Genomic DNA, 22,506 nt, shown 5'->3' on the forward strand with positions numbered 1-22,506 from the left:
TGCGCAGGACCAGGTAGACCTGTGTCGTCCCGTTGCTGTACCAGACACGCATTGCCCAGACTACCTAGGTATGCATCGCTTCCAATCGACCTCCTCTACAGTATGTGTGTCGCCAAACCCACGCGGAGACAGCGCCAAGCGGGATATGTTGATGTCACGTGGACCTTCCGTCCAGAGTGCAAAAGGAGAAGCCGGTGTGCAAGAGGAAATGAGCGCGGAATGTGAAAGTGAGCGCAGAATCCGTTCGTCCACAGGACATTGACGCGTTTGAATCCAACGCGTCTGTTGCTCTTCTTCCTCGACGTCGCCATCTCCTTCCAACGACGAGCATACCCAACATCACGATGCACATCTACCCTACTCCGATCCTTTCGCGCACGACTCTAAGGAAGTACACTGGCTGGTACCGCACCAAGAACAGCTACCGCGCTATCGTTGCATCCGACGGCGTTTCCCTACATCTGGGCAGCATCAGCCATGTCTGCGACAATATCCTCGAAACCTGGGACCTAGGATGGTCCAACGTACCGACATTCAGAATTGGTGGTGATTCTGTAGAGGAACGGGCCCTCAACGCTGAATTCCAGGCCTCCAGGCCTTGCGTCATCAATACAAGCGAGGTGTCACGAATCCGTGACGGACAACACGGTTTAGACCCCATCCAGGTCTGCATGCGCATAGTAACACCAAATCGATAGTTGTCTTGCCGGGTATTGCTATTCCTGTCGATGACGTCACATTCGTACTTTGCGACACAAGATAGGTACGTCTGTCAGGAGCATACGCTTACGACATTCGGAGAGGACGTGAAATGTTATGTTCGTTTAGTGACTACAAGACAAGGATGGCTGACATTTATGATTGGTATCATGCAATGCCAACTCCCGGGCGCCCAGTCATGTTGCATCTATCTACTTCTTGACCTAATGTCGTCGCTAGATAGCTGCCGAAGCCACCCCAGCATCGCTCGTCCGTCCTTTGAGTTCTTTTAGTACCTTCGCTGCGATCGCGACGGCATCTTCAGGAAGACCTGCATACTGTAAGCAACTATCGCCAAAAGTGCACTTCCGAAGCGCACGACTTACCAGCAACTCTCGCAACCTTCAGCGCATGGCTCTCGCGGTTGACACCCTTCCTCAACCGATGCACGTATGAGAACTTGCCGTCTGGCTCTTCAAGGACATCGTTGCAGTAACAAGCCAACTTCTCGAAATTCTTTGTCATATCCGCGAGCGCGTGGAAGTGTGTTGCGAAAAGCGTACGACATTGGTTGACGTGATAGAGGTGATGGAGGCAGGCGTACCCGACCGCGATACCGTCCTCGGGTGTCGTCCCACGCCCGACTTCATCCATAATGACGAAAGAGCGCGGTGTAGCCTCTTTGAGTATCTGAGCCGTCTCCAACATCTCAACCATGAAGGTTGATTGATCTTGGTACAAGTTGTCTGCTGAGCCGACGCGACTGAAGATCTTGTCGACAAGGCCGATCTCTGCGTACTCCGCTGGGACAAAAGATCCAGTCTGCGCTAAGATGGAGATGAGCGCATTCTGGCGGAGGTATGTACTTTTGCCAGCCATGTTCGGACCGGTGATGAGCCAGATGCGCTCATTATCGCCGAGTTGGCAGTCGTTGGGGGCGAACCTGCGGCCTTGTTCGCTGAGGCCAGCTTCAACGACAGGATGCCGACCACCGACGATATTATGCGATGGCTCTGCACTCAGTGTGGGTCTGATGAGGTCTTTCTCCATCGCGAGTGTAGCAAATGCGCATGCGACATCAAGCTCATCGAGCACGGCGGCGTTACGTCTAAGTTTCACAAGGTTCTGGACGACACCTTCGCGCAGCTCGCCGAGAACACGTTGTTCTTCTGATCGTATGCGGAATCGTGTCTCGTCCATCTGCGCACCCAGTGAAGTCCACTCCGGGATTTGGAATGAGCGGGTAGACTTGCTGCTACTCAAGCTTCTTGGATAAAAGGCAGTAGCGCGAGCTGCGTCCTTGCCCTTAACGTGAGCAATGTGCGCGAGGTTCGGGGTCCACTTCAACACCAAGCTTTCTGTACCCATCTTTTGACGCATCTCTTGTTCCAAAGTGGCCTTTGCTTCTGTCATCTTGTCCAAGCTCTTGTGAAGGCGTTCAAGTGTCGCGCTAGCATTGCGCTTCATGATGTGAACATCTTCCCGTCCATCGGTCGCACTCTTGAAGCTCCCAGTGATCATCGTAAGTTTCGGCTGAACGCGCTTCGGCAAGCTCTTCAGATCTTCTTCTCCAGCCTCTCGACCGATCACATCCTGGGCCAAGTCGGACATCTCTTCAGCTTCTTCGTTTTCCATGCGGTGGTACTCGGAGAGGCCGTCTTCGTCGATCGCATGCTGTATGCGGTTTGCGAGTTCAAGCGGTTGCGCTAGATCGAATCGACGCTCTAACATAGAAACGCACTGTCGTCTTCGAATATCCGATGTGGTTGAAGCTGTATCGACTGGGATGGAGTTCCTCGAGGTTGCGTGCTCGTGAAGGACGTCTACTATACTGGAGGTGACAAGGATGGTCTTCGACAACTCCATGAGGTCATCCGCGTCGCCACGGCCATATGTGAACTTCGTCACCAATCGTAAAGAATCGAAAGTTTGCTCCAAGAGCAAGATGATGTCCTGACGGAGCTGCGGGTACTGTATGGTCTCCTCTACGAGGTCAAGTCGATCGTTGATAGTTGACAACGACATTGATGGCGCCGCTCGGATGTGTTAGCGATGGATCGGATTTACTGGTGTGCTGCTACTTACACAAGCGCTCCGTAAGCAGTCTGGTACCGCTTTTGGTGACCGTCTTCTTGAGTGCATGTAGCAAGCTTCCTTCATAAGTACCCTCGCGGATCGTGTTTCGGATCTCTAGCGCTCTCAGACTGTTCTTGTCAATACTCATGTACTCCTCGGCTTGGTGTCGTACTGGCGCGCGCAGTCGTGTTCTCGAACCAAGCAGTTGATGTTTGACGTAATGTAACAACGAGCCTCCTGCTGCGACTTCACCGGGAGTGAAGTTGGCAGTGTCAAAGTCTTCCACGACGTCTTCCAACATCGGTATCCAGTCGTCGATAGTGAGCGGCTTTTCTGAGGGTTCCTGAAATGTGATGACATGTCCGTCTTCTTGCATGATCGAAACGAAACGCGAGTTATCCTGCTCTTGAAAGATGCTGTCTAGTACAATTTCTCGGGGTTTGATACGGGCTACTGCGGACGGCAAGGACGCGATGTCTGTGCTCTGTGTGAGAAAGTCGCCACTTGACAGATCAATCCAGGCCAGGCCGACCTCTGTACGGGGTAAGTTGAGAACAGAAGAGACAATCGAACTGCCAGGGCTCTCCTTCACAGCCTTTTCTTGCGTAAGTACTTCGGGATTGACGTAAATGCTGAGAAGATAATTGTTCTCCCATGGGTCCATGAAATGTTCATCGATCAGTGTACCTGGTGTAACGATGCGCGACACTCGCCTGGTGTACTGTGGTTCTCCCTTTGCCTTTGTCGGTGCATCATTGAGATACTCGTCGCTGATAGCGACATGTTTGTTGAGGTCTTGGACGAGAATCTTCAGGTACCGGTCCAGTTGGTATGCGGGGAAGCCTGCCTGGCGGTGTCAGTTTCATGATAGGTCGCCGAATTGAACTACTGACCATAGAGACGGCGGGCTTCTTGCTACCTCTTGAAACCTTCCTCTTGGACTTTTTGATGTTCAGCAAGGGCGCAAATTCGTCCGCATGCTCGAAGTACAGCTGCAGCCTGTATTAGCTCGGGACATGTCGCACGACTTGCATGCTTGCCTCATAGAAGCCACCGACACGTGTGACTAAGACGCAGTGACTGAACTTGAGCATGTTGTTGCGCACTTGCTGTAACAGCGGAGGGTATTCCGGTTCGGCATCATCTTGGGGTGGTAGTGCCTCGGCCTCCAGAGGTCCTTGTTGGAGGTCGTCAAGTGTCACGGCAGACTTCCTTTTTGCGCCACGACATTGCGACACCGGGAAGCATGCTTGACCGACGAATGGTGTCGCACGTGGTTTCGTGATCGGACGCGTCAAGCTTGAGAGTGGGCGGATACAAGCGGTGCTGCAAACCTTCCGGGTGAGCTGATGTGAAGCTCTTCGGCACGCCAGATCTTGACGCGTTAGACATCGGACATGTCTGGAGAGCATCCTCGGATGAGATTTGCGTCAGGGAGATGTGGGGATAGCGCGGTGGTAGAGATGCAGGAACGCGTCTCGATGCAGTTAGCGCCCAATCCGCACGCGCGGGGTATCCGGAGCTTGAACAAAGTTACGACGCCGATGTCATTGACGTCCGACATTTACTTCATCCACAACAAGATGGCACCCCAATTCGAGCCCATGAAGAATGACCTCATTCTGCGCACAGCACGAGGTCAATAGCCTCAATCGGGCAGCAACGTACAGCTTATTGACACTGAACAGGCGAAAAGGTCGAGCGCCCACCGATATGGGTGATGCGCCAAGGTAAGCATACCTAATGAAGACACCTCACCAATGCTGATATCGTACAGCTGGCCGTTACCTGCCGGAATACCACGAGGCAAAAGGCAAGAACGACTTCTTCGAATGTTGCCGCAGCCCCGAAATCGCATCCACCCTCACCCTCCAGCCCATTGAGCGCTATGAAGGCCTTATCGATGCCGCCATCATCTTCTCAGATATCCTCGTCATTCCGCAAGCAATGGGAATGGAAGTCATAATGGTGGACAAGAAGGGTCCGCATTTCCCTGAGCCGCTGCAAACGCCAGAGGACAAGCAGTACAAAGAGGTTCTTGAGAGGAAGGTGGATGTTGCCGAATCGTTGGACTATGTCTACAAGGCCATCACCATGACTAGGCAAAAGCTGGCAGGAAGAGTGCCGCTGATTGGCTTCTGTGGCGCGCCCTGGACATTGCTGTGCTACATGGTCGAAGGCGGTGGCAGCAAGATGTTCATCCAGACCAAGACATGGATCTACAAGTACCCCGAGGAGAGCAAGGCGCTGCTACAGAAGATTGCCGAGCTTTGCGTGGAGTACCTGGCTCTTCAAGTTCAGGCTGGTGCACAGGTACGTGGCACTGCCAAAACATATCGGTCCGATGCTGACTGTCGCAGATGATCCAAGTCTTCGATTCCTGGGCGGGAGAGCTATCGCCAACCTCCTTTAAGACCTTCGCGCTGCCATACCTCAACTACATCGCCGACAACCTCCCGGCGCGGCTCCAGTCCAAGGGCCTCGAGCCCGTCCCTATGACCGTCTTCGCGAAGGGAGCGTGGTACGCCTTGTCGGATCTTTGTGACACCAAGTACAACACCATCGGCCTCGATTGGCTACATGCGCCGGCGGAAGCATACAAGATTGCGCAGGCAAAGGGCAAGGTTCTGCAGGGTAATGCCGACCCGGGTGTTTTGTACGGTACCAAGGAGTCCATCACAAAGGTAGTAGAGGAGATGGTCGCTGGCTTTGGCGGTGGCAAGCAGGGATGGATTGCCAACCTTGGACACGGTAAGTCAAGCCATGGATTACGTAAGACGTCGCATTGTCCTAACAGCTCGCAGGTATCACACCATTCGTTAAGCCAGACGACCTAAAGTTTTACTTTGAAGAGATCCACAGATTAACGAAAGCCTAAGGTCATATTGAGGGTTTGACATAGCTATATAACCCAGCCGAACGAGCTTTCGAAGCACTCCCAGTCTCTGATGATTGTGACCACTCTCATTTGACCGCCGTCACGTGTTGCGCACTAACCTAGGTCGCTTACCTTCCGCTCTCCCCCGCCAAGCACTACCTCCGACCATCAGCAAGCAAGGTCGCGTCTGCTTCAAAATCGCCAATACAGTCAGCATAACCAAGTCAGATATGCTGCTTAGAAGCAAGAAGTCAAAACTCCCACGCCGAGTGATTCGCCGGTCGCGAAAATCCAGCCCCAAAATGTTAGTCGAGCGATACACAGCGTTCAAGCCACCCCATTAACTCAGAGAATTAGTGAACAGCCCGACACTCACAGCGCTCAGTACGACGTCATCGAGTCGCCGCTTCTCCGCCTCCCTCCCGAGCTAAGAAACATGATCTTCGCATACGCCCTCGACCACGGGACAATCCGTCCCAAAATCGGAAAGACCTGGCTGGAGCCCAAGTTGAAGAATTACCCAATACAAGAGCGATTCGGCCTACTATTCACCTGCCGACAAATCTACGCGGAAGCTGCTCTCCTCCCATACAAGCTCAACACATTTGTCGTCGGGGGCCACGACCCCATTGTAAATCTCAAGACTTTTTTGAGTAGGCGCTCTGAGGCTCAGAGGTATGTGATGGATAAGGTGCAGTTTTACCATGACGAAGAACCGCGGGCGGCGACGGCGTGGGTGGAGATGATTGCTAATCATGAGATTGATCCGGTTTGGTGGGCATGGTGAGGTGGCGCTCCTTCATGGGTTGGACATTGTTTCGATCAAGGTACAATGGGTGGGCCTGGATACCTTCGGTGTGCTCTCGATGGATGTAGGGAATTCCAGGAGTTACTGTATACCTTCACACCTTACTTTCGGAACTCCAGCCACTCACAACTTGGACATCGATGACCTCCTCACTACGTAATCAGAACATCTCAGCTCATTGCTAGAGCAATGTAGATCTCAAGGGTAATTTCCTGCTTGGCTCGAAAGAGCCCTGTTGAGGAGTCTCCACTCGCTGCCTGGCGTGATGTACGTGACGGGTATAATCACGCTAATCACTCACCCTTATTACCTGCAGTTGAACCCTCGATCTGTGTCAACTAACGCTGCAGCCAAGCGAATTCCACCGAAATGGCGACTCGCGCACAACGGAAGGAGTGGTTAGAGAAAAGCATGAATCCTTTATGTCAAAGGCGGCTGATGCGAACGCACATGTAAGTTACATTGCAGGATACGATTGGCAGAATTAACACACAGCCTCAAGCTCCGAGCGCAATGCAGCCGCCTCGCCCCTCCTCCGCCTGCCCCCCGAGCTACGAAATTCGATATTCGCCTACGCCCTCTACCACGAGATATTCATTCTCGGTCCCCCAGACTCATGCGCCTACGTGGTCAAGTCGCGTGACAAGAATTTACTCAGCCTTCTCTACGTTTGTCGTCAGATATATTCCGAAACGGCATTCCTGCCGTATAAGCTAAACAGCTTCGAGATCTGCCGAAGCAGGCCCGTCAGCTTAGTCGCGTTCCTCAAGCGACGGACGGCTACTCAGATAGAGCTCATGCAGGATGTAATTAGGAGATGGAAGTACGTCAAGACGCGTTGGGAGCGCAGATGGCTCTTCTATAGGCGTATGTCTGCGACTGAATGGGTATCATGTTTGAGTACGAGAGGGGACCCGTCGTGGGTCTATTGGCTTGACTGGAAACCTGGATCTTAGCGGGGGGTTTTCTGGGGGGAAATTGCGGTGCTCGGAAGTCTCTCATGGAAGTGAAGGAGTCGTTGTTGCCTTCTCACTGGCGTTATGCTTGACGCACTGACGCAGTGTAGATATCTACAGTTTCTACCCTGTTCCATTACTCTCTCGTTATGTCTCCAACATACGCATCCGCTCCAGTGACCAAGATTTAAGCCTCGATTACAGCATGTCGAGTCCGAAAAAGCACTCCGAGGGCGCCAAGCCTGATCTCGCGCCTCTCGCCCACCCGATTTCCAACGAGATGTACGTCAATTGCCGTCGTCAAGAGGGAATGAGGACTGACACATAGCGACAGCGTCGATCCCACTCCCGACTACAGTACTGAGCTTACGACTGCCTCTCATGCGGCCACTACCCGGGACGAGATGTGAGCTTGCCGCAGACAAGACGAAGTAACCGTGACTGACAAAAGACGACAGTTCCCAGCGCAACGCAGACTCTCCTCTCCTTCGCCTCCCCGCCGAACTCCGCAATCACATCTTTGCCCTTGCCCTCACTCAGGGAGATATCAAGTGGAACTACGGCGCCTGGCTCAAGAACAAGAACTCGGTCAACCTTCTCTACGTTTGTCGGCAGACTTATGTGGAGACTGCCCTTCTCCCCTACTTGCTGAACACATTTTCATGTATAAAGATCCACACAATCTCCTTGTACAAGTTTCTGAAGTGCTGAACGCCTGCGCAAAGGGCGGCTATGCTAGCAGTGCCACGCGAATACCCGTATAATAGCGGTAGGAAGCTGGTGTTCTCGGCGGCTGAATGGATGGCCATGTGTCAGGCTGGGTTGGAGTGACGTGTGGGCTGGATTGAAGATTTTTAATTCTGTCCTCTTAGCTACGAGGCTTCCCAAGTCTTAAGGGCTGTCTAGGGCACAGCAGAGGCTCTGGGTATTTCCCAACAATGGCGAGATTACTTGTCAATGAGCGGTCCTTTTATTCGTGTCGAGTAGTAATACTCAAGTTCCTTCACTTCTTGTCACTTCGTACCTAGCGCACTTTCCCAAACGGTATATACTCATTCTGGGTTTACTTCCATTGCCTCATACTCCTCCCCTGATCTCAAATATTCGCCCTTCAGCTCGCCCAATCAGAGTCCGACTCCAGTATGTCGACCTCGAAAACGCAGCGCACCAAGTATGGGACGACGAACCGCTCGAATGAACGTCGAGACGACATGTTCGTCAAAGCCTTCTATAATTCAACACTGTCAGCTAACAAGTCTCGCTAGCACCGAGCGCAACGCTACCTCATCCCCACTCCTCCGTCTTCCCCCCGAGATCCGCAACCACATCTTCTCCCTCGCCCTCAATCACGGCTACATCCCGATAACCTTTCCAGAGCGCTCTCATCGCTGGAAGATTAAACAAGCTGAACGCCGAGGCTTCGAATATCGCTACCACTACAAGCAATTCTGCAACATCTTCTACAACCCCATCAGCTTCTCGGCGAGGTCTTGTTCCTTCAAGCTGAAAAAGCGCCCAGTCCGCAATTCCAAGCGTCTCAACCACCTCAAGCGCCCCGTCAACCTCCTGTTCGTGTGTCGCCAAATCCACGCCGAGACCGCACTGCTTCCGTATAAAGTCAATACATGGGTGATCGAATTGAACAGGCCCTGGGAGAGGATAAGAGAAGGGTATGAGCGGTACTATTGGCATGATCCAATGCACTTCGTCGAGAGATTGACCGCAACGCAGAGGGAGGTCATGGAGAAAGTATGGTCCGTTGACGAGTTTGGAGGCAAACATACAGTATACATGGGGTCTGCGAAAGTATGGATGGAGCGCTGGTTGCCACGGCCGAGATCTAGCCTCCTTGAGAGTATGGAATGTGAGGACACGAACATATTTCTGTTGCCACGAGGTGGCGGTTGACAAGGTGCAGTGGTCGCGCCTTCTCGCGGGTACACCCGAAGTGGGACTAGTTTCGTAATCACCCTTGGTAGCGCAATGACCAGACTCTTATGTATACTTCTTTTGATCCATTCCTCTTCTCTTCTACAACCCTGAACTTCAAGTCTTCGTCGACCAACTTCACGGCAATCAGCAGTGACGTCGAAATCGATATGTCGGTGTCAGACGAGCAGTCAGAGAGCGATCGCGATCAAATGTGAGCTACCTGCGATCACGAAATCGATGAAATACACTGACCCTTCTCTCCAGCACCCAGCGCAACACCAAATCACCGCTTCTGAGCTTGCCCGCTGAGCTCCGCAATCAGATATTTGCCCTCGCCCTTACACAGCCTACTATTGAGATCTTCTGGTGTACTCCGCGCTGGAAGTTCAAGTTCCATGAGGATTGTCGGCCACACTACGTTCGACAACCGCTCAACCTCCTCTTCGTGTGTCGACAAACCCATGCTGAGACTGCAACTCTTCCCTACAAGCTCAATACATTTGCTGTAGAGTGGGTTTACCAGCGTAAGCCTCCAAGGAACTTTCTTCACCAGAGGACAGCGGCACAGAGGGAAGTGATGGGCAGTGTCAGTCAGCGAAATGCGGTTTCTGAAAAAGCCGGGAAGCCTAGGTCCGCAACAGAATGGATGGCTCTTATGGAAACGGGAAGTTATGAGGCTCTGCGCCTAAATATGAAGGTGTGGTAGGATGGACGTTTGACTGCGCCACAAGTTCCAGTTACGAGAGCGCGTGAATGATGCGTCTCATTGTCGATGCAAGAAGGGGTTCAATACATCCAATGTCAATCCCTGCAAGTAAGCATTTGAGGTGTAGAGCTACTTGTCCCGTGCACCTACCTTGTGCGACCTGCGCACTGGCTGCGAATGACCATCTCTCCTTTTTCAGCCCTCCCGATGCCCTCTACTCCAACACCCACATCTGTAAACCGCCCAGCAACACTTGTCACGTGATTCCTTGATGGGTACTTAGTTCCTACTTCCACACTAGTTAGTCGGTAGACATTACAATACAAGCATACTTGCACCTATATCTCACAACACTTAATACCAACGCCGACGCCACCATGAACACAGAGAGTCAACCGGAAGAAACGCGCGCTCACATGTAGGTCACAGAGTAAGGCAGGCTCTTGGGAGCAGGTGCTAATCAGTGATTGCAGTACTCAACGCAATGCTACCGCCTCCCCACTTCTTCGTCTCCCCGCAGAAATTAGAAACATGATCTTCGCCTACGCCCTGAGTCACGGCGACACCAAGCTACACATAATTCCCAGTATACAAGACGGATCCGGTGGAACAGGCTGCTGGAAGCATCGCAGCTGGCCAGATCCTGTCAACGTCAGTCTGCTCTACGTGTGTCGCCAAATTCACCTCGAGACCGCTCTATTTCCGTACGAGCTCAATGTCTTTGTGGTCTACGGTCACTACAACGCTGCCAAAGACTTCTTTGAACGTAGAACAACGGCACAAATTGGCGCTATGGCGAGAGTTGAGAGGGGCCCGCGGATGATGATGGGCGTGCGAACCGCGAGTGAATGGTTGGATCGATTGCGACATAGAAGCAAGGGTGTCCTAATAAGACATAAGGACATGGACTCGCGAGCATAGATCACTATGGCAGATGGAAGGCGCCGCGCATTTCAGCTCTGTCTCTATGTTGAGGCTACATCGTGTCATACATAACCGTGGCCAATTTCTTGATCCAGGCCTGCTTTTTTCTAGCAGTTCTCCTACGTGGGAGCAGCGGGCGCAATCCAAAAGTGAGACAGCTCTAGATTCCCAACTTCATCTGTTCTTCGGGATCGCCAACTAGCGCGCTGACTAGTCTCAATTATATCCCCCATCACAGACTTTCCTTCGCTTCAACACTCACCTCCGTACCTCCGTTAGTTATCTGCTCACACCCCAACCCCTACTCTAGCGCGTTCATTTCTGAGATGCAACCAAAGTACGCCAGCATGGACTCCTCCAGGAAGGAGGTGAACAAGGAGCGCGCAATCATACAGCGTGCGGAGAAGTTGAAAGTCGAGGCCGCGCAGCAGGAACTACGGCTGAACCAAATGTAAGTTCTCTCTTAAACTGATCATTTCGATAGATACTGACGTACGTCGCTTACAGCACGTATCTCAACACAACAACATCCCCGCTTCTACGCCTTCCAGGGGAGATTCGCAACATGATCTTTGCGTTAGCTCTCACCCATCATGAGGTCTACATAATTGATGGAGTTCTCACCAACGTTAAACAACCAACCAACCTGGTCCGGGTCTGCCGTCAAATCCACGCCGAGACCTCGCTCGTCCCATACGCTCTCAACACATTCATCGTCACCAAACCTCTCTTAGGATTTATGCAGGATGCTTTTACCATCACCAGCTCCGGCGGACTATTTTCATTTCTCGAGGCTCGAACACCGGCTCAGATTGGTGTCATGACCAGTGTACGGAGGTATAGGTCTTCTAAACGTGAGAGGTCTGCAACTGAATGGCTGGAGATTAGGCGGGTGCTCTTAGGGCGCAGCTGAGTCAGATGCTGAAAGCGTCGATTTCAGGTTTCGAGCTCGGGAATGCCATCATGGATGTCTCTTTGGTTGTCAATGCCGTTGCACAGGGGTGCTTTTTTCCAACTTCTCTCTTACTTGCAGCGAGGTCGTGTAGTGAGCGATAAGATCGGCTCTCGGACTCTCAGCTTTACTTTTACCTGTCCTTCGTGCTGTTAAACTAGCGCGCTGACGAGCAATTATATATACCTCTCTTCCCCGCCCTTCCTTCTCTTCTATACTCACCTCCCGCCTCCGTCAGCTACCTAATACCAAACACAAGCTCAGTATGTCGCTCCCCGAAGAGCAGCAAGAGGACACCAGCTCCAGCATGAATTCCGCCGAAGCGCAAGCAGAGAAGCTCGAGACCGAAGTGGAGCTAGAGTTCGAAGAGGACCACAATACCGAAGGCGAGCCCAACAGTGAAGAGGTGCTCAGTATTGAAGAGAAGTCGGCGATTGAAGAAGAGCTCAGGATCAAGGCCGCGGAACAAGAGCAACGACTGAACGAGATGTGAGTTGCCCTGTCATGGTATCTTGTTGACTATTGCTAACTCAATCCTTCAAAAAGCACCTACCTCAACGCAACAACCTCGCCTCTACTTCTCCTCCCAGCTGAAATCAGGAACATAATCTTCGCCCTTGCTCTCGACCACCAAGATATCATCATAGTCCGCGGGCGCATGTACAACAAAGTTCGATCACCAGTCAATCTGCTCCGCGTCTGCCGTCAGATACATGCCGAGACTGCGCTACTGCCATACGAACTCAACTTCTTCGCGGTATCCAACTGGGGCGAACTTCTCTTGCCGTTCCTTCAGCGACGCACACAAGACCAACTTGGTGTTATGATCGATATGGAAGTTCTTCGGACGACAGACCTTGTGGAGTTCGTGCTATGTGGACTGGAGTGGTGGCAGTATGAGGAGAAGTACAGGTTGGCAGCTGCAAGGATATTCAAGTCTATGAACTCCAAGCTTTTAGCTCAGAATGAGGAGTAGCGATTACAAGAGCATGGATTGGAGTTCTTCGGACTGTTGTCTCTTTCCAGCGGGTTCCTTTCCGATGTCTCTATAGCAGCGCAGCGGTGTAGCATAGGCGAAAAAGACATGGCAGTCGCCTTCACCTGCCGTTCGCGACTAGCGCGCTTGCCAAAAATTACCCTTCTGTTTCTCATTTGCTTCAATCCTTCTTCCCCTCTACACTCACCTCCCAGCCTCCGTCCGCGGCATCAAGGAACACCGGGGACGCCTACGACTCTAGCATGTCCGTGCACAAAGCGCAACCAGAAGATATGAAGCAACGCTCCCATGAAATGTGAGCTAGCTATCAACGAGCTCCCTTCGAGTGATGCTGACATCTTCCTTTAGCACTTGCCTCAACGCGATAACTTCACCTCTGCTCCTGCTCCCCGCAGAACTGCGAAACATGATCTTCGAGTACGCCATGTATCATGAAACCATCAACCTACACCAGAAATACCACAAGCAGACAGGCATCGCCGCATCTGAGCCACGCCATAGTGAACCTCTGCTCTTTGTCTGCCGCCAGATCACGTCGGAGGTGGCCTTACTACCATACAAACTCAACGTTTTCTCCATCAATTTCCATCGCTATGCCGATCTCGGCGACTTTCTGAACCAGCGAACGCCAGATCAACTTGATCTCATGGTCAAAGTGATGTGCAAGCTCAGTAATCACGGCCATCAAGTGCACGTAGCATCTGCTGCCAAATGGATGGCGTATCTCAAGGAAATGCTGGAGAAGGAGACTTGAAGGGCGGGAGTAGATGGTAGCGACGATCGATGCGAGGTGTGTGGTCAGTTTGACGTCGTCAGTGCAACAGGCGGACATCACTGTCTCTTAGTCCAGAGTATCTGTGCACAGTGTGCTTCCCTCTACAACGGCGTCTTCCAAGTTCTGTGTGACAGCCAAGTAGTGCAGTAGAGATCCAAAAGACGGCTGCGTCACCTTCACCTACCCTTTGCGACTAGCGCGTAGACTAGTCAATACATCGCTTTCTTGTTCCAATGCCCCTTCCCTTCTACACTCACCTTGTAGCCACTACCAGGTAATAAATACAGTCGCCTACTACATACACCTACTACTACTACAAGCGCGCTTACACACCACACCCAGGCTCATACATCACACTCGCGGTCCAGTAGCCGGTTTTTGATATCTACGCCAGACTCCTACACATCACCCCACCAGCTACCTGCACACAGGCGACAGCTTCAGCATGCCCGTCTGCACAGCCCAGTCGGAGGCCGAGCTGAGAGTCGCGCAGCAGACCCAACGCTCAAATGAGATGTAAATCAGTGTCTACTTGAGATCAAGCCATCTTTACTGACTCTCATAGCTTCGAGCGCAACGCAACAACCTCCCCCCTCCTCCGTCTCCCCGCGGAGATACGAAACGAAATCTTCTCCTACGCCATGTCTAACTCCACCATAACCATAGCCTACCCCGTCGACACCCACAACCAAAGTATCCCCAGCAAAGGACCCTACCCATCCGCCTCTCTGCTCTTCGTATGCCGGCAAATTTACTCCGAGGTCGCCATACTACCATACTTACTCAACAAGTTTGAAGTCTCGACGACGCGTTTAAGAGACCTTCAAGTCTTTCTGGATCGGCGGACACGGGAGCAAGTTGAGCTTATGCGGGATGTAAGTTGGGAGTTTGAGCTTCCAAATAGCAACACGGCTGCTATGTAATCTTCGTATTGTGCGAAGTGTTGGCTGGAGTGGTTGAAGAATTACACGGATAAGTCTTGATAATGTCAGGCAACAACTCACTTGACTCACTAAGTCGTTGGAGATATCCCTGAGCAGATGGCGTTGTACATGACAATGCACCATCCGCCCGTTGCCATGACGTCTCGCTCAAGGCGTCTCCTCGGTCTTACTAGTAATCAAATATCCCATGAACTTACCCCCTCTTCATCACATGTCATGATGAGTGACTTCATACGTCAAACCATCACATCAATCATCACACGTCAAACCACCACATCAATCGTATGATTGCCCTCATCATAAAGAAGCAATACAGAACCATCGCATTTGCATTACATCTCAATTCACCCACTACCAACCCCACACTTTACCAAAGATATGCCATTGTCGTGGCTCTTCCCCTGTCTAAAGGAACGCCCGGGCAACAAGCAACAAAGCTATAATGATGCCTTTGCTTACAGAAAGTAAAAAGAAGGGAAAAACACAACTCTCTCTCCCTCTCCCGTTGATATGGTATCGTATCGCAGAAGCTCTTTGTCGAAAACCTCCAATGCAGAAAGTAAACTCCACCACGCCACGTCCCCATGTACCTCGTACTCTTGCATTCATGCATCGTAAAATCATGCTAACTCCACTCCACTCACTCCACTCCACTCCACTCCAGAACCCCAATGGTACGTACACACCTCTTACTGAGACGCACACTGCACGCGCTCAGCCCCCGGATGCATATCATCATCCTCATCCTCCATACCACCCATACCCCTCGCGCGCTGGCCCTCACCGCCCGCATCAACATCCTCAAGCGTAAAGTCCTCAGTCATAGCATCAGCCGGCGGCATAGACTCCGGTACCTTGCGAGGCGGCAGCACAGACTCCAACGCGCGAATCTGTTCGGGGGACATGGGCCCACCATCCTCGTTGTTGCCCAGGCGCTCCGGGAACTTGACGTCGAACTGGATGTACAAGTTGCCAAAGTCGTGGTGGCGGTACGAGGGCATGCCTTGGCCGCGGATGACCTTGACTTCGCCGGGGGAGATGCATTCGCCGGGGATGATGTCGACGGTTAACCAGCGCTCGTCGAGGTGCTCGATGTGGATCTGGCCGCCGGCCAGCGCGGTCAGGAGGTCGATTTCGGCGTGGTAGAAGAGGTCGTCGTCTTTGCGTTGGAAGCGCGCGTGTGGTTTCTGCTCGATTTCAAACACTACGTCGCCGGGTTCTACGCCGGGGAGTTGGTCGCCCTCGCCTCGGAACTCGATCTTGTGGCCGGACTTGACGCCGCGGTCGACGTGGACGTGCAGGACCTTGCGCTCGATTATCGTCTTCTTGCCGTTGCACTGCTTGCAGCGGTCCTTGTCGCGGATGATTTCTCCTTCGCCCTGGCAGTCGGGGCAGACAGTCTGAAAGCGCTGGATCATGGGTCCCATTTGGCGCATCATATGCTTCATACCGCGGCCGTCGCAGCCAGCGCACTTCTTGACGGCGCCGTCCTTGCCGCCCGCGCCATGGCACTTGGGGCAGATGACGGATTTCTGTAGGGCGAGCTTAGAGACCTTGCCGCGGTAGACGTCTTCGAGCGAGACCTTGTGGACGTGCGAGATTGTGCGCGCCTTCTTAGGTCCTTGTTCGCGTCCGCCGCCCATGCCGCCGCCAAACATGCCGCCAAAGGGACCGCCGCCGCCACCGAAGAACTGCGCGAATAGGTCCTCGGCTGCCATGCCGCCACCGCCGCCCATGCCGCCTTGCTCGAGTCCTTCCTCGCCATATTGGTCGTATATTTGGCGCTTCTGGGGGTCTGAGAGAACTTCGTATGCGTGGGAGAGGTCCTTGAACTTGTCGGCCGCCTCGGGGTTGTGGGCGTTCTTATCGGGATGCCACTTGAGCGCTCCCTTCTTGTACGCCGTCTTTAGTTGTGACTCGGCGCAGTCTGGCGCTACCTGTGGATTGTTAGACTTCTGGCCTTGAGCTGTTCGTGGAGATGATTGTGCTTACCCCCAGGATATCGTAGAACTTTGTGTCTTTGACCATGGTCGCGGTTCGTGGTTGTGTGGTGATTGCGTAGACGAGGGGCTAGCGGGGTCGTAAAAGTCGAGTTGAGGGGCAATACAGAAAGGTCTCTGGGTGATCTGTGGAGAGCGCGAGTCGCGGTGTCGGGAAGATCTTAAATCAAGTCAGCGTCAAGTCTCAGGGGGCCAAAAGTCGCAGTAGTCGCCCAGTTGCAGCTCAGCCTTGCAGGTGAAAGAAGGCGCGGGTAACTCGTCGAAGTGCTGACACAATGAGCAAAAAGGCGCTTACCTATAGTCGCCGCGGGAGAGTCTTCGCGGTCGAGAAGTGAGTAAACGGGTATCTGACTCGGAGGCAAGGTGCGTGTTCACAGTGTATATTGGGGTGCGTGGGAGGGCGACGCTTGTCGACTTAAAAGTAGTAACCGGGATGTTGCAAATGCACCGGCTGCGCCGAGCGAGAGAAGATTCCAAACAATTCCATGCCCTTCCACGCTGCCTCGCCAGCCCAAGATTGCCTGAATCCGCTCGGCTGCCTGCCCAAACTACGCAGCAGGCTCCACTCTATCGAATGTCACTGCGAAATCCGAGATTCACTATCACAATGTCTGTACATGGCGTGAGAACATGCGTTTGCCATTGCGCATTGCTTGGGAAGCTTCGATGAAGGTACGCTATGACCGCTTTTGGCCGAGCCAATCAGCGGAGGGGCGATCAGGCAGGGCTCTTATCGCCGAAGATTGGCGAAGACCCGGGTGCCGGAAGGGGACCCTTCTTTTGCCTTGCGCCATCGCGCAGCTTCGCCTCAGCCACATGGAGAATTTGATCAATAGTAGGGCCGAGGAGACGCCTCAGGCACAACGTCAAGGCAACAGCAACATATACACTCTGGTCAACATGCGAAAAAGCTATCGCTAAAGGAGACTTGCCGGCTACATGCGTGCGCCTAGACATCTTTCAAGCTTCTATAAGTAACTCTAAGAGCTACATGCATAGTTACCTGCACTCTTTATCTAGTATTAGAGAGGCTGAAAGGTTACAAACGCTGTTGGATTGCGCTTAGTATTTGTTACGACTACGTGTGGAGACTATACTCGTCTAACCTGCTTAAAAGCTTTTGAAAGTGAGCCTAGAGGCTACACGCATTGATTAGCTGCACTCTTGGTTATCTACGGTTAAGCGGTTTCTAGCCACCATCAACTTTCAGCAGTCCAGAATGACATCAGAGTATACTCAACCATCATCAACCCATCAGTCTGGATCCTCATGCACCAAGTAGTCCATATCAATATCCTTAACTGATCTCTTTTCTACGTCTAACGTCCATTGACACAGTTCCTAACGAACTCATCGTCCCCGTCCCCCAAAAACCCCCCACCCCCCCAGGACCTCTCTCTCCCCCCAAAACAACCAACTCCCCTCCTCCCCCTCCCCATACTTACCCAGTCCTTCTCTCCTGCCCCTCTCCCCCAACTCCCCCCACCTCATCAAAAGATTCCCATCAAGCACACCCCTCGCCCCAGTCCCCGCATCCCACCCGCCATCACCCGTCGCCTCGCTGCCCATTCGAAACGCGCGCGGATTGAGCGAGCACGGCGAATCGAGCGTGTTGGTGAGGTACGCAGTGAGATTGGAGAGGCGGCGGTAGGAGTCTTCTGTTAGGGGGGTGAGCAGGGCGAGGGTGCCGGATTGTGTTGTGTGCAGGATTTGGTGGAGGGGAGGTTGGGTTGATGGTGGGGAGGGGGTTGTGGTGTCCATGTCGTCTTCGTCGGCGGCGGGGTTGGCGTTGGATGCGAAGGCGTCGGTTGTGGAAGGGAGGGATAGATGGGATTGGACTAGGTGGAGGGATGTGGGGAAGTGGCCGGTGTGGAAGGTGGATTTGTGGAGGAGGCGGGAGCCGGCTTCGGATTTGGGGTCTGTGAGATGGATGTGTTAGTTGACTGTCTGGATACATAAGCTTAGAGGTGAGGATGAGGGACGTACTATCTGGATCGAATTGCAGGACTTGCAGATTCATATCTGCGTCTGCAACGATGAGGTGGAGCTGTTGGTCAAAAGGCAGAAAGTCCACTGCGATGGTTTCTAAGTTGTGCTTCGAGCGGGAGAAGAGAGACATCTTGTAGGGCTCTTCCTGTTTTCAGTATTAGCGTCATATTCCATAAGGCCGAGTTACTGTAATCAGAGAAGAACTTACTGTATACCCCGTGAACCAAACACCCCGGTACGCATCGGCCATAGCCAACATACCCGTCCCAGGCAGGTTCTTCAAGTCGCTGACGTAGCATTGCATGTCCATGAACGCGACTGGAAGCAAAGTGCCGTCTTCCTTGAGACCTCGGACCATGCACTTCTGTCCCTGGGCCATGATCATGAAGCCCTGTGTTCCTAGCCCTGAGATGGCGGATACCGCGCCCTTGACCTCGTCCTTAACGATGAGCTTGAGGCGCTTGTTGGTCTCTGGACGATCGGGTTCGGGCACTACGGTAATGACTTCGAAGATACGGATGCAACCCTTAGTTGCGAGATCTTCGCCGTGGACAATCGAGGTGCCGACTGCGATGAGGTCTTTTCGTTGGTGTGTGACTTCGCTCACTTCAAGGTTGAGCGTTTCGATGCAGAGAATGACTTCCTGTGGATCCAGAATATGTGTGTCGATAATCGTCCAGGACTTTTCGTCTAGTAGTTTCAGGACGCCACGCTCAATCTTGGGCTTGAAGCTCATGTCTTCCTTGGGTAGTTCGTAGTGGTAGGTCTCGCTGGGATCCAGTTGGTACTCTTCGAACTGGCCCGTTCCAACAACGTATAACCCTGCCGGGTGGTAGGCCAGAGCGTGCACCTCCGCATCCATTGGCATGCGTCGTGTTGCCCATCCGAGGTGACCGTAATGTGTTTGAGGCGGAAGTTGAGAGATGCGCAAAATGTCTGTGGAATCAAGGTAGGCGAATCCGCGCTGGCAATTCGATGTGTGAAACGATGTGAGACCCTTGACGGGCTTACCGCTGAGGCCAATTACTCGTGGCGCGCTTGATGACTCCTTGAAGATGAAAGCCGGGGTCGTGCCTCGCTGGAAGACGGTGCTGTAGCCGCAGATATCGCTCACCGCTAGCAGTGTACTTTCGAACCCTTGGTCCTCAGAACCCGCATCTTCGATGTATCTCGGTATGTGTTGTTGGGAAAGCTTGACCCATCGCAGGTTTTGAGTCCAGAGTTCCGAAGCAGACCGTGATGGAGAATGGAAGGCCTTGTAGATGACGAGGTTATCGCTGGAAGTGCGGATCTGAATATCGTTAGTCGCCAGAGTAACGTAAGTCTGATGTAGTATCTTACGATCAAATGAGGTGACTTTGTAGTCGCATCCCCCAAGTCCGCGGCTAGAATCTCGGTGATGGTAGCTTTGATCGCGCTCCGCTTAGGAACATAATCCATTGCTAGTACCGGCGGTAAGAAGCTCAACGCCTCAGCAACGTAGCACGGCTTCTCCATGTCGGACATGGCAAATACGCGAAGACCACCTTCTGGTGTCAGGAGGAACGCAAAGACTTCCGTGAAGCTGGATGACTTGAACAGACTCGCCGAAAGCCATGTTGTTCCCGTCAGCCCAGTCGCTTCAACGTCTTCAAGCTCGCCGTCACCGGTAGCCTTAAAGATCTTGACACTGGAGTCCTCGCGCAAGATGAGTAGGTAGGGGTCTGCGAAACTGGCGTTGATGACGTTGATCTCGTTTCCGTTCTCTTCGTCTTCCATGGGTAGGATTTGGTCCATATTAAGTTCTAGTCGTTGATGTTAGTCTGAGAAAGCGGATGATGTAGATGATCTGGCTTACCCGAATCGTACGTCCTGACCTCTGTCCGCATGACCTGCACAACCTTTGTGCCGGCGGCTAACACACCCACGAAGAGAGTCGAGCCTTCTTCACGCTCAAAATCTCCCTTGTCGGTCTCAGTCATCTCGTTGCCGTTGACCTCGTATACCACAGTAGTTTCAGTGCCGTCGTCAATGGTTTTGGAGACAACCAGGTACTGGTCATAGTCCACATCAGTAGCCATATTGGCTTCTGTGTCTTCGCCAAACGCAGCAGTCACATCTCCCGGGGCTTGCTTCCGAGCATGTACAGCCCAAACGCCATGGGCTGAAGGAAGCTCTTTGGTCGCGATACTGACAGGGTGGAGTTCGCGGTCAAGAGCGGTGATGGCTCCAGCCGACCCTCTACCCGTGGACAGCATGATCTCGCCCTTGTTCAGAGAATCGGTAACCTTGCCAGGGTGCAGTACGGCGGTCTTGATCGGTGCTATACTTGGCAGGACGTCGTGTATCCTGAATGTGTACGTTCCTGGGGCCGTGGGCTCAGACACAGCTGCCGTAATCTTTTGAACCGCCGGTGCCGTATCGTTGTAGAGATCGTCCTCCATATCATCCATATCCTCCTCGTCAGACATGTCCTCGTCGCCGTCGGAGTCAGCATTCGTTTGTTTGCGTCGCAGTTGAGTGGCTGAGCCAGTCCAGCCTAGCATCACTGATTCGCCATCCTCGCTTCCAACGAACAATCGCCCTCTGCCGAGATTACTCGTACATGAAGCGGCAGCTTTGAGAATATGACCACCATGGTCTTCCGAGACAGTCTGAATAGTCATTCCGGATACAGTCCGACCGTCGAGGGTGAAGGTGAGGATGAGGATGCGCCCGCTGTTGAGCACAATCATCACATCACCCGTGTCCTGCGACAACAGCTCGACCTGGCATCCTTCCAATTGCAAGGCCAGATCTGACTGGTCGCTGAGTGGGAACGATGTGCACGCCTTGGCAAACTCGTTGACGGCCACACCATTCGTCTTTCCTCCCTGGTCGACGTGTATGATCTCGTTTCCTCCTACCAACAGAGCACCGCCAATGGGAGAGGGTAGCGGTACAACTCTCGTAATGTCGTAGGGTAGTCCGGTGACTGAGAGGAGCGTAGTGGAGGCCTTTTGTTCGAGATCGAGGGTGAAGACGGAGTAGGTGAGGATGTCTTTGCGGTGGGCGAGTAATGACGGGGCGGTGGCTCGCGAGGCAGCGACTATGCCAAAGGTGGGTTCGCGGTACTCGTGCAGAAAGGCGAGGTGGACGGGGTGGGTAAGTGTAGGGTCGAGGTTGGTGAGTGGGAGAACGAAGGAGGAGGAATACGGCGTCTTCTTCTCGCCATCCGCCTGCTCAGCCTTGGTCTCCTTGGGAGCCTCAGCATCGGAATCATAGTCATCCTCGACAAGATCACGCTGGCGAAAGGGCAGAATGGCGAGGTTGTGGGTGCCGAACTTGAGGGCGGCGCATCTGCTGCTGGGGTCTGCCGTCAAGAAGTTGTACGTGTCTTTGAGATCAGCGGACCAAGGGGCAATGCCGGGCAAGTCTGGGTTCTCATAGTAGTGTATTGATATTGTATGGAGGTTGTACGTCTCCGGGTCCCACTCCACCAAACTGAGCTTCGCATCCCGAAACGCCACCAGCAGCGCCTCGCCCTTTGACTTTGTGTTGAGCGCTTTCACGCGCGCCAGCGATATGACGGTGCCGGCGAGGGGGAACTCGCCCACCAGCACCAGCTTGGCCGTGCTCTCGGTGCGCTGCAACGGCACGTCGGCCGCCTCTGTGTCGAGGTTGGCCGCGGCATTCTCCGACTCGTTTCCTCCGCCCGGGGTGACTTCGGTCGTGGTCGCCTTGAGCTCGAAGATCTGGAGCAGCGAGTTCTTTGCGACGACTAGGTTGTTTGACCTAGAGTGCACGAAGGGCAGGCTAATGGCATGGCTGACGGCGGTGGGCGGGGCTATCTCAGTGTAGCACTGCATGGTGGTGGTCGAAGGTCGCTGCCACACTTCTCATGGCAGTCGT

At 53.1% G+C, this 22,506-nt stretch overlaps 8 protein-coding genes across 8 annotated transcripts; 5 read left to right on the plus strand and 3 right to left on the minus strand.

Moving 5' to 3' along the window:
• Window positions 1-935: 935 nt before the first annotated feature.
• Window positions 936-3,869, minus strand: J4E93_004085 (uncharacterized protein; the record flags this gene model as incomplete). Its single annotated transcript, XM_049342014.1, has 5 exons — window positions 936-1,030; window positions 1,086-2,735; window positions 2,785-3,622; window positions 3,669-3,767; window positions 3,801-3,869. 5 exons carry the CDS (start codon window positions 3,867-3,869, stop codon window positions 936-938), a joined length of 2,751 nt encoding a protein of 916 aa, XP_049200166.1.
• A 489-nt stretch (window positions 3,870-4,358) lies between these two features.
• HEM12 (Uroporphyrinogen decarboxylase in heme biosynthesis) lies at window positions 4,359-5,653 on the plus strand (the record flags this gene model as incomplete). The annotated part of the gene is made up of 5 exons (XM_049342015.1): window positions 4,359-4,413; window positions 4,464-4,505; window positions 4,553-5,088; window positions 5,136-5,526; window positions 5,580-5,653. The coding sequence occupies 5 exons, from the start codon at window positions 4,359-4,361 to the stop codon at window positions 5,651-5,653; spliced, it is 1,098 nt and encodes a 365-aa protein (XP_049200167.1).
• Window positions 5,654-6,089: 436 nt separating this feature from the next.
• J4E93_004087 (uncharacterized protein) lies at window positions 6,090-10,055 on the plus strand (the record flags this gene model as incomplete). Its single annotated transcript, XM_049342016.1, has 6 exons — window positions 6,090-6,328; window positions 6,812-6,913; window positions 6,964-7,267; window positions 7,883-8,020; window positions 8,690-9,166; window positions 9,621-10,055. The coding sequence occupies 6 exons, from the start codon at window positions 6,090-6,092 to the stop codon at window positions 10,053-10,055; spliced, it is 1,695 nt and encodes a 564-aa protein (XP_049200168.1).
• A 531-nt stretch (window positions 10,056-10,586) lies between these two features.
• Window positions 10,587-11,434, plus strand: J4E93_004088 (uncharacterized protein; the record flags this gene model as incomplete). Its single annotated transcript, XM_049342017.1, has 2 exons — window positions 10,587-10,821; window positions 11,259-11,434. The coding sequence occupies 2 exons, from the start codon at window positions 10,587-10,589 to the stop codon at window positions 11,432-11,434; spliced, it is 411 nt and encodes a 136-aa protein (XP_049200169.1).
• A 508-nt stretch (window positions 11,435-11,942) lies between these two features.
• J4E93_004089 (uncharacterized protein) lies at window positions 11,943-12,907 on the plus strand (the record flags this gene model as incomplete). The annotated part of the gene is made up of 3 exons (XM_049342018.1): window positions 11,943-11,948; window positions 12,170-12,420; window positions 12,478-12,907. The coding sequence occupies 3 exons, from the start codon at window positions 11,943-11,945 to the stop codon at window positions 12,905-12,907; spliced, it is 687 nt and encodes a 228-aa protein (XP_049200170.1).
• Window positions 12,908-13,216: 309 nt separating this feature from the next.
• On the plus strand, window positions 13,217-13,682 carry J4E93_004090 (uncharacterized protein; the record flags this gene model as incomplete). The annotated part of the gene is made up of 2 exons (XM_049342019.1): window positions 13,217-13,253; window positions 13,324-13,682. The coding sequence occupies 2 exons, from the start codon at window positions 13,217-13,219 to the stop codon at window positions 13,680-13,682; spliced, it is 396 nt and encodes a 131-aa protein (XP_049200171.1).
• A 1,654-nt stretch (window positions 13,683-15,336) lies between these two features.
• J4E93_004091 (uncharacterized protein) lies at window positions 15,337-16,675 on the minus strand (the record flags this gene model as incomplete). Its single annotated transcript, XM_049342020.1, has 2 exons — window positions 15,337-16,584; window positions 16,640-16,675. 2 exons carry the CDS (start codon window positions 16,673-16,675, stop codon window positions 15,337-15,339), a joined length of 1,284 nt encoding a protein of 427 aa, XP_049200172.1.
• Window positions 16,676-17,997: 1,322 nt separating this feature from the next.
• On the minus strand, window positions 17,998-22,463 carry CFT1 (mRNA cleavage and polyadenylation factor subunit; the record flags this gene model as incomplete). The annotated part of the gene is made up of 5 exons (XM_049342021.1): window positions 17,998-18,566; window positions 18,634-18,781; window positions 18,845-19,927; window positions 19,978-20,420; window positions 20,474-22,463. The coding sequence occupies 5 exons, from the start codon at window positions 22,461-22,463 to the stop codon at window positions 17,998-18,000; spliced, it is 4,233 nt and encodes a 1,410-aa protein (XP_049200173.1).
• Window positions 22,464-22,506: the final 43 nt, after the last annotated feature.

The sequence above is a fragment of the Alternaria ventricosa genome (assembly GCF_023758065.1).
Source record: "Alternaria ventricosa strain BMP 2768 chromosome Unknown scaffold_6, whole genome shotgun sequence".
Lineage (NCBI taxonomy): Eukaryota > Fungi > Ascomycota > Dothideomycetes > Pleosporales > Pleosporaceae > Alternaria > Alternaria ventricosa.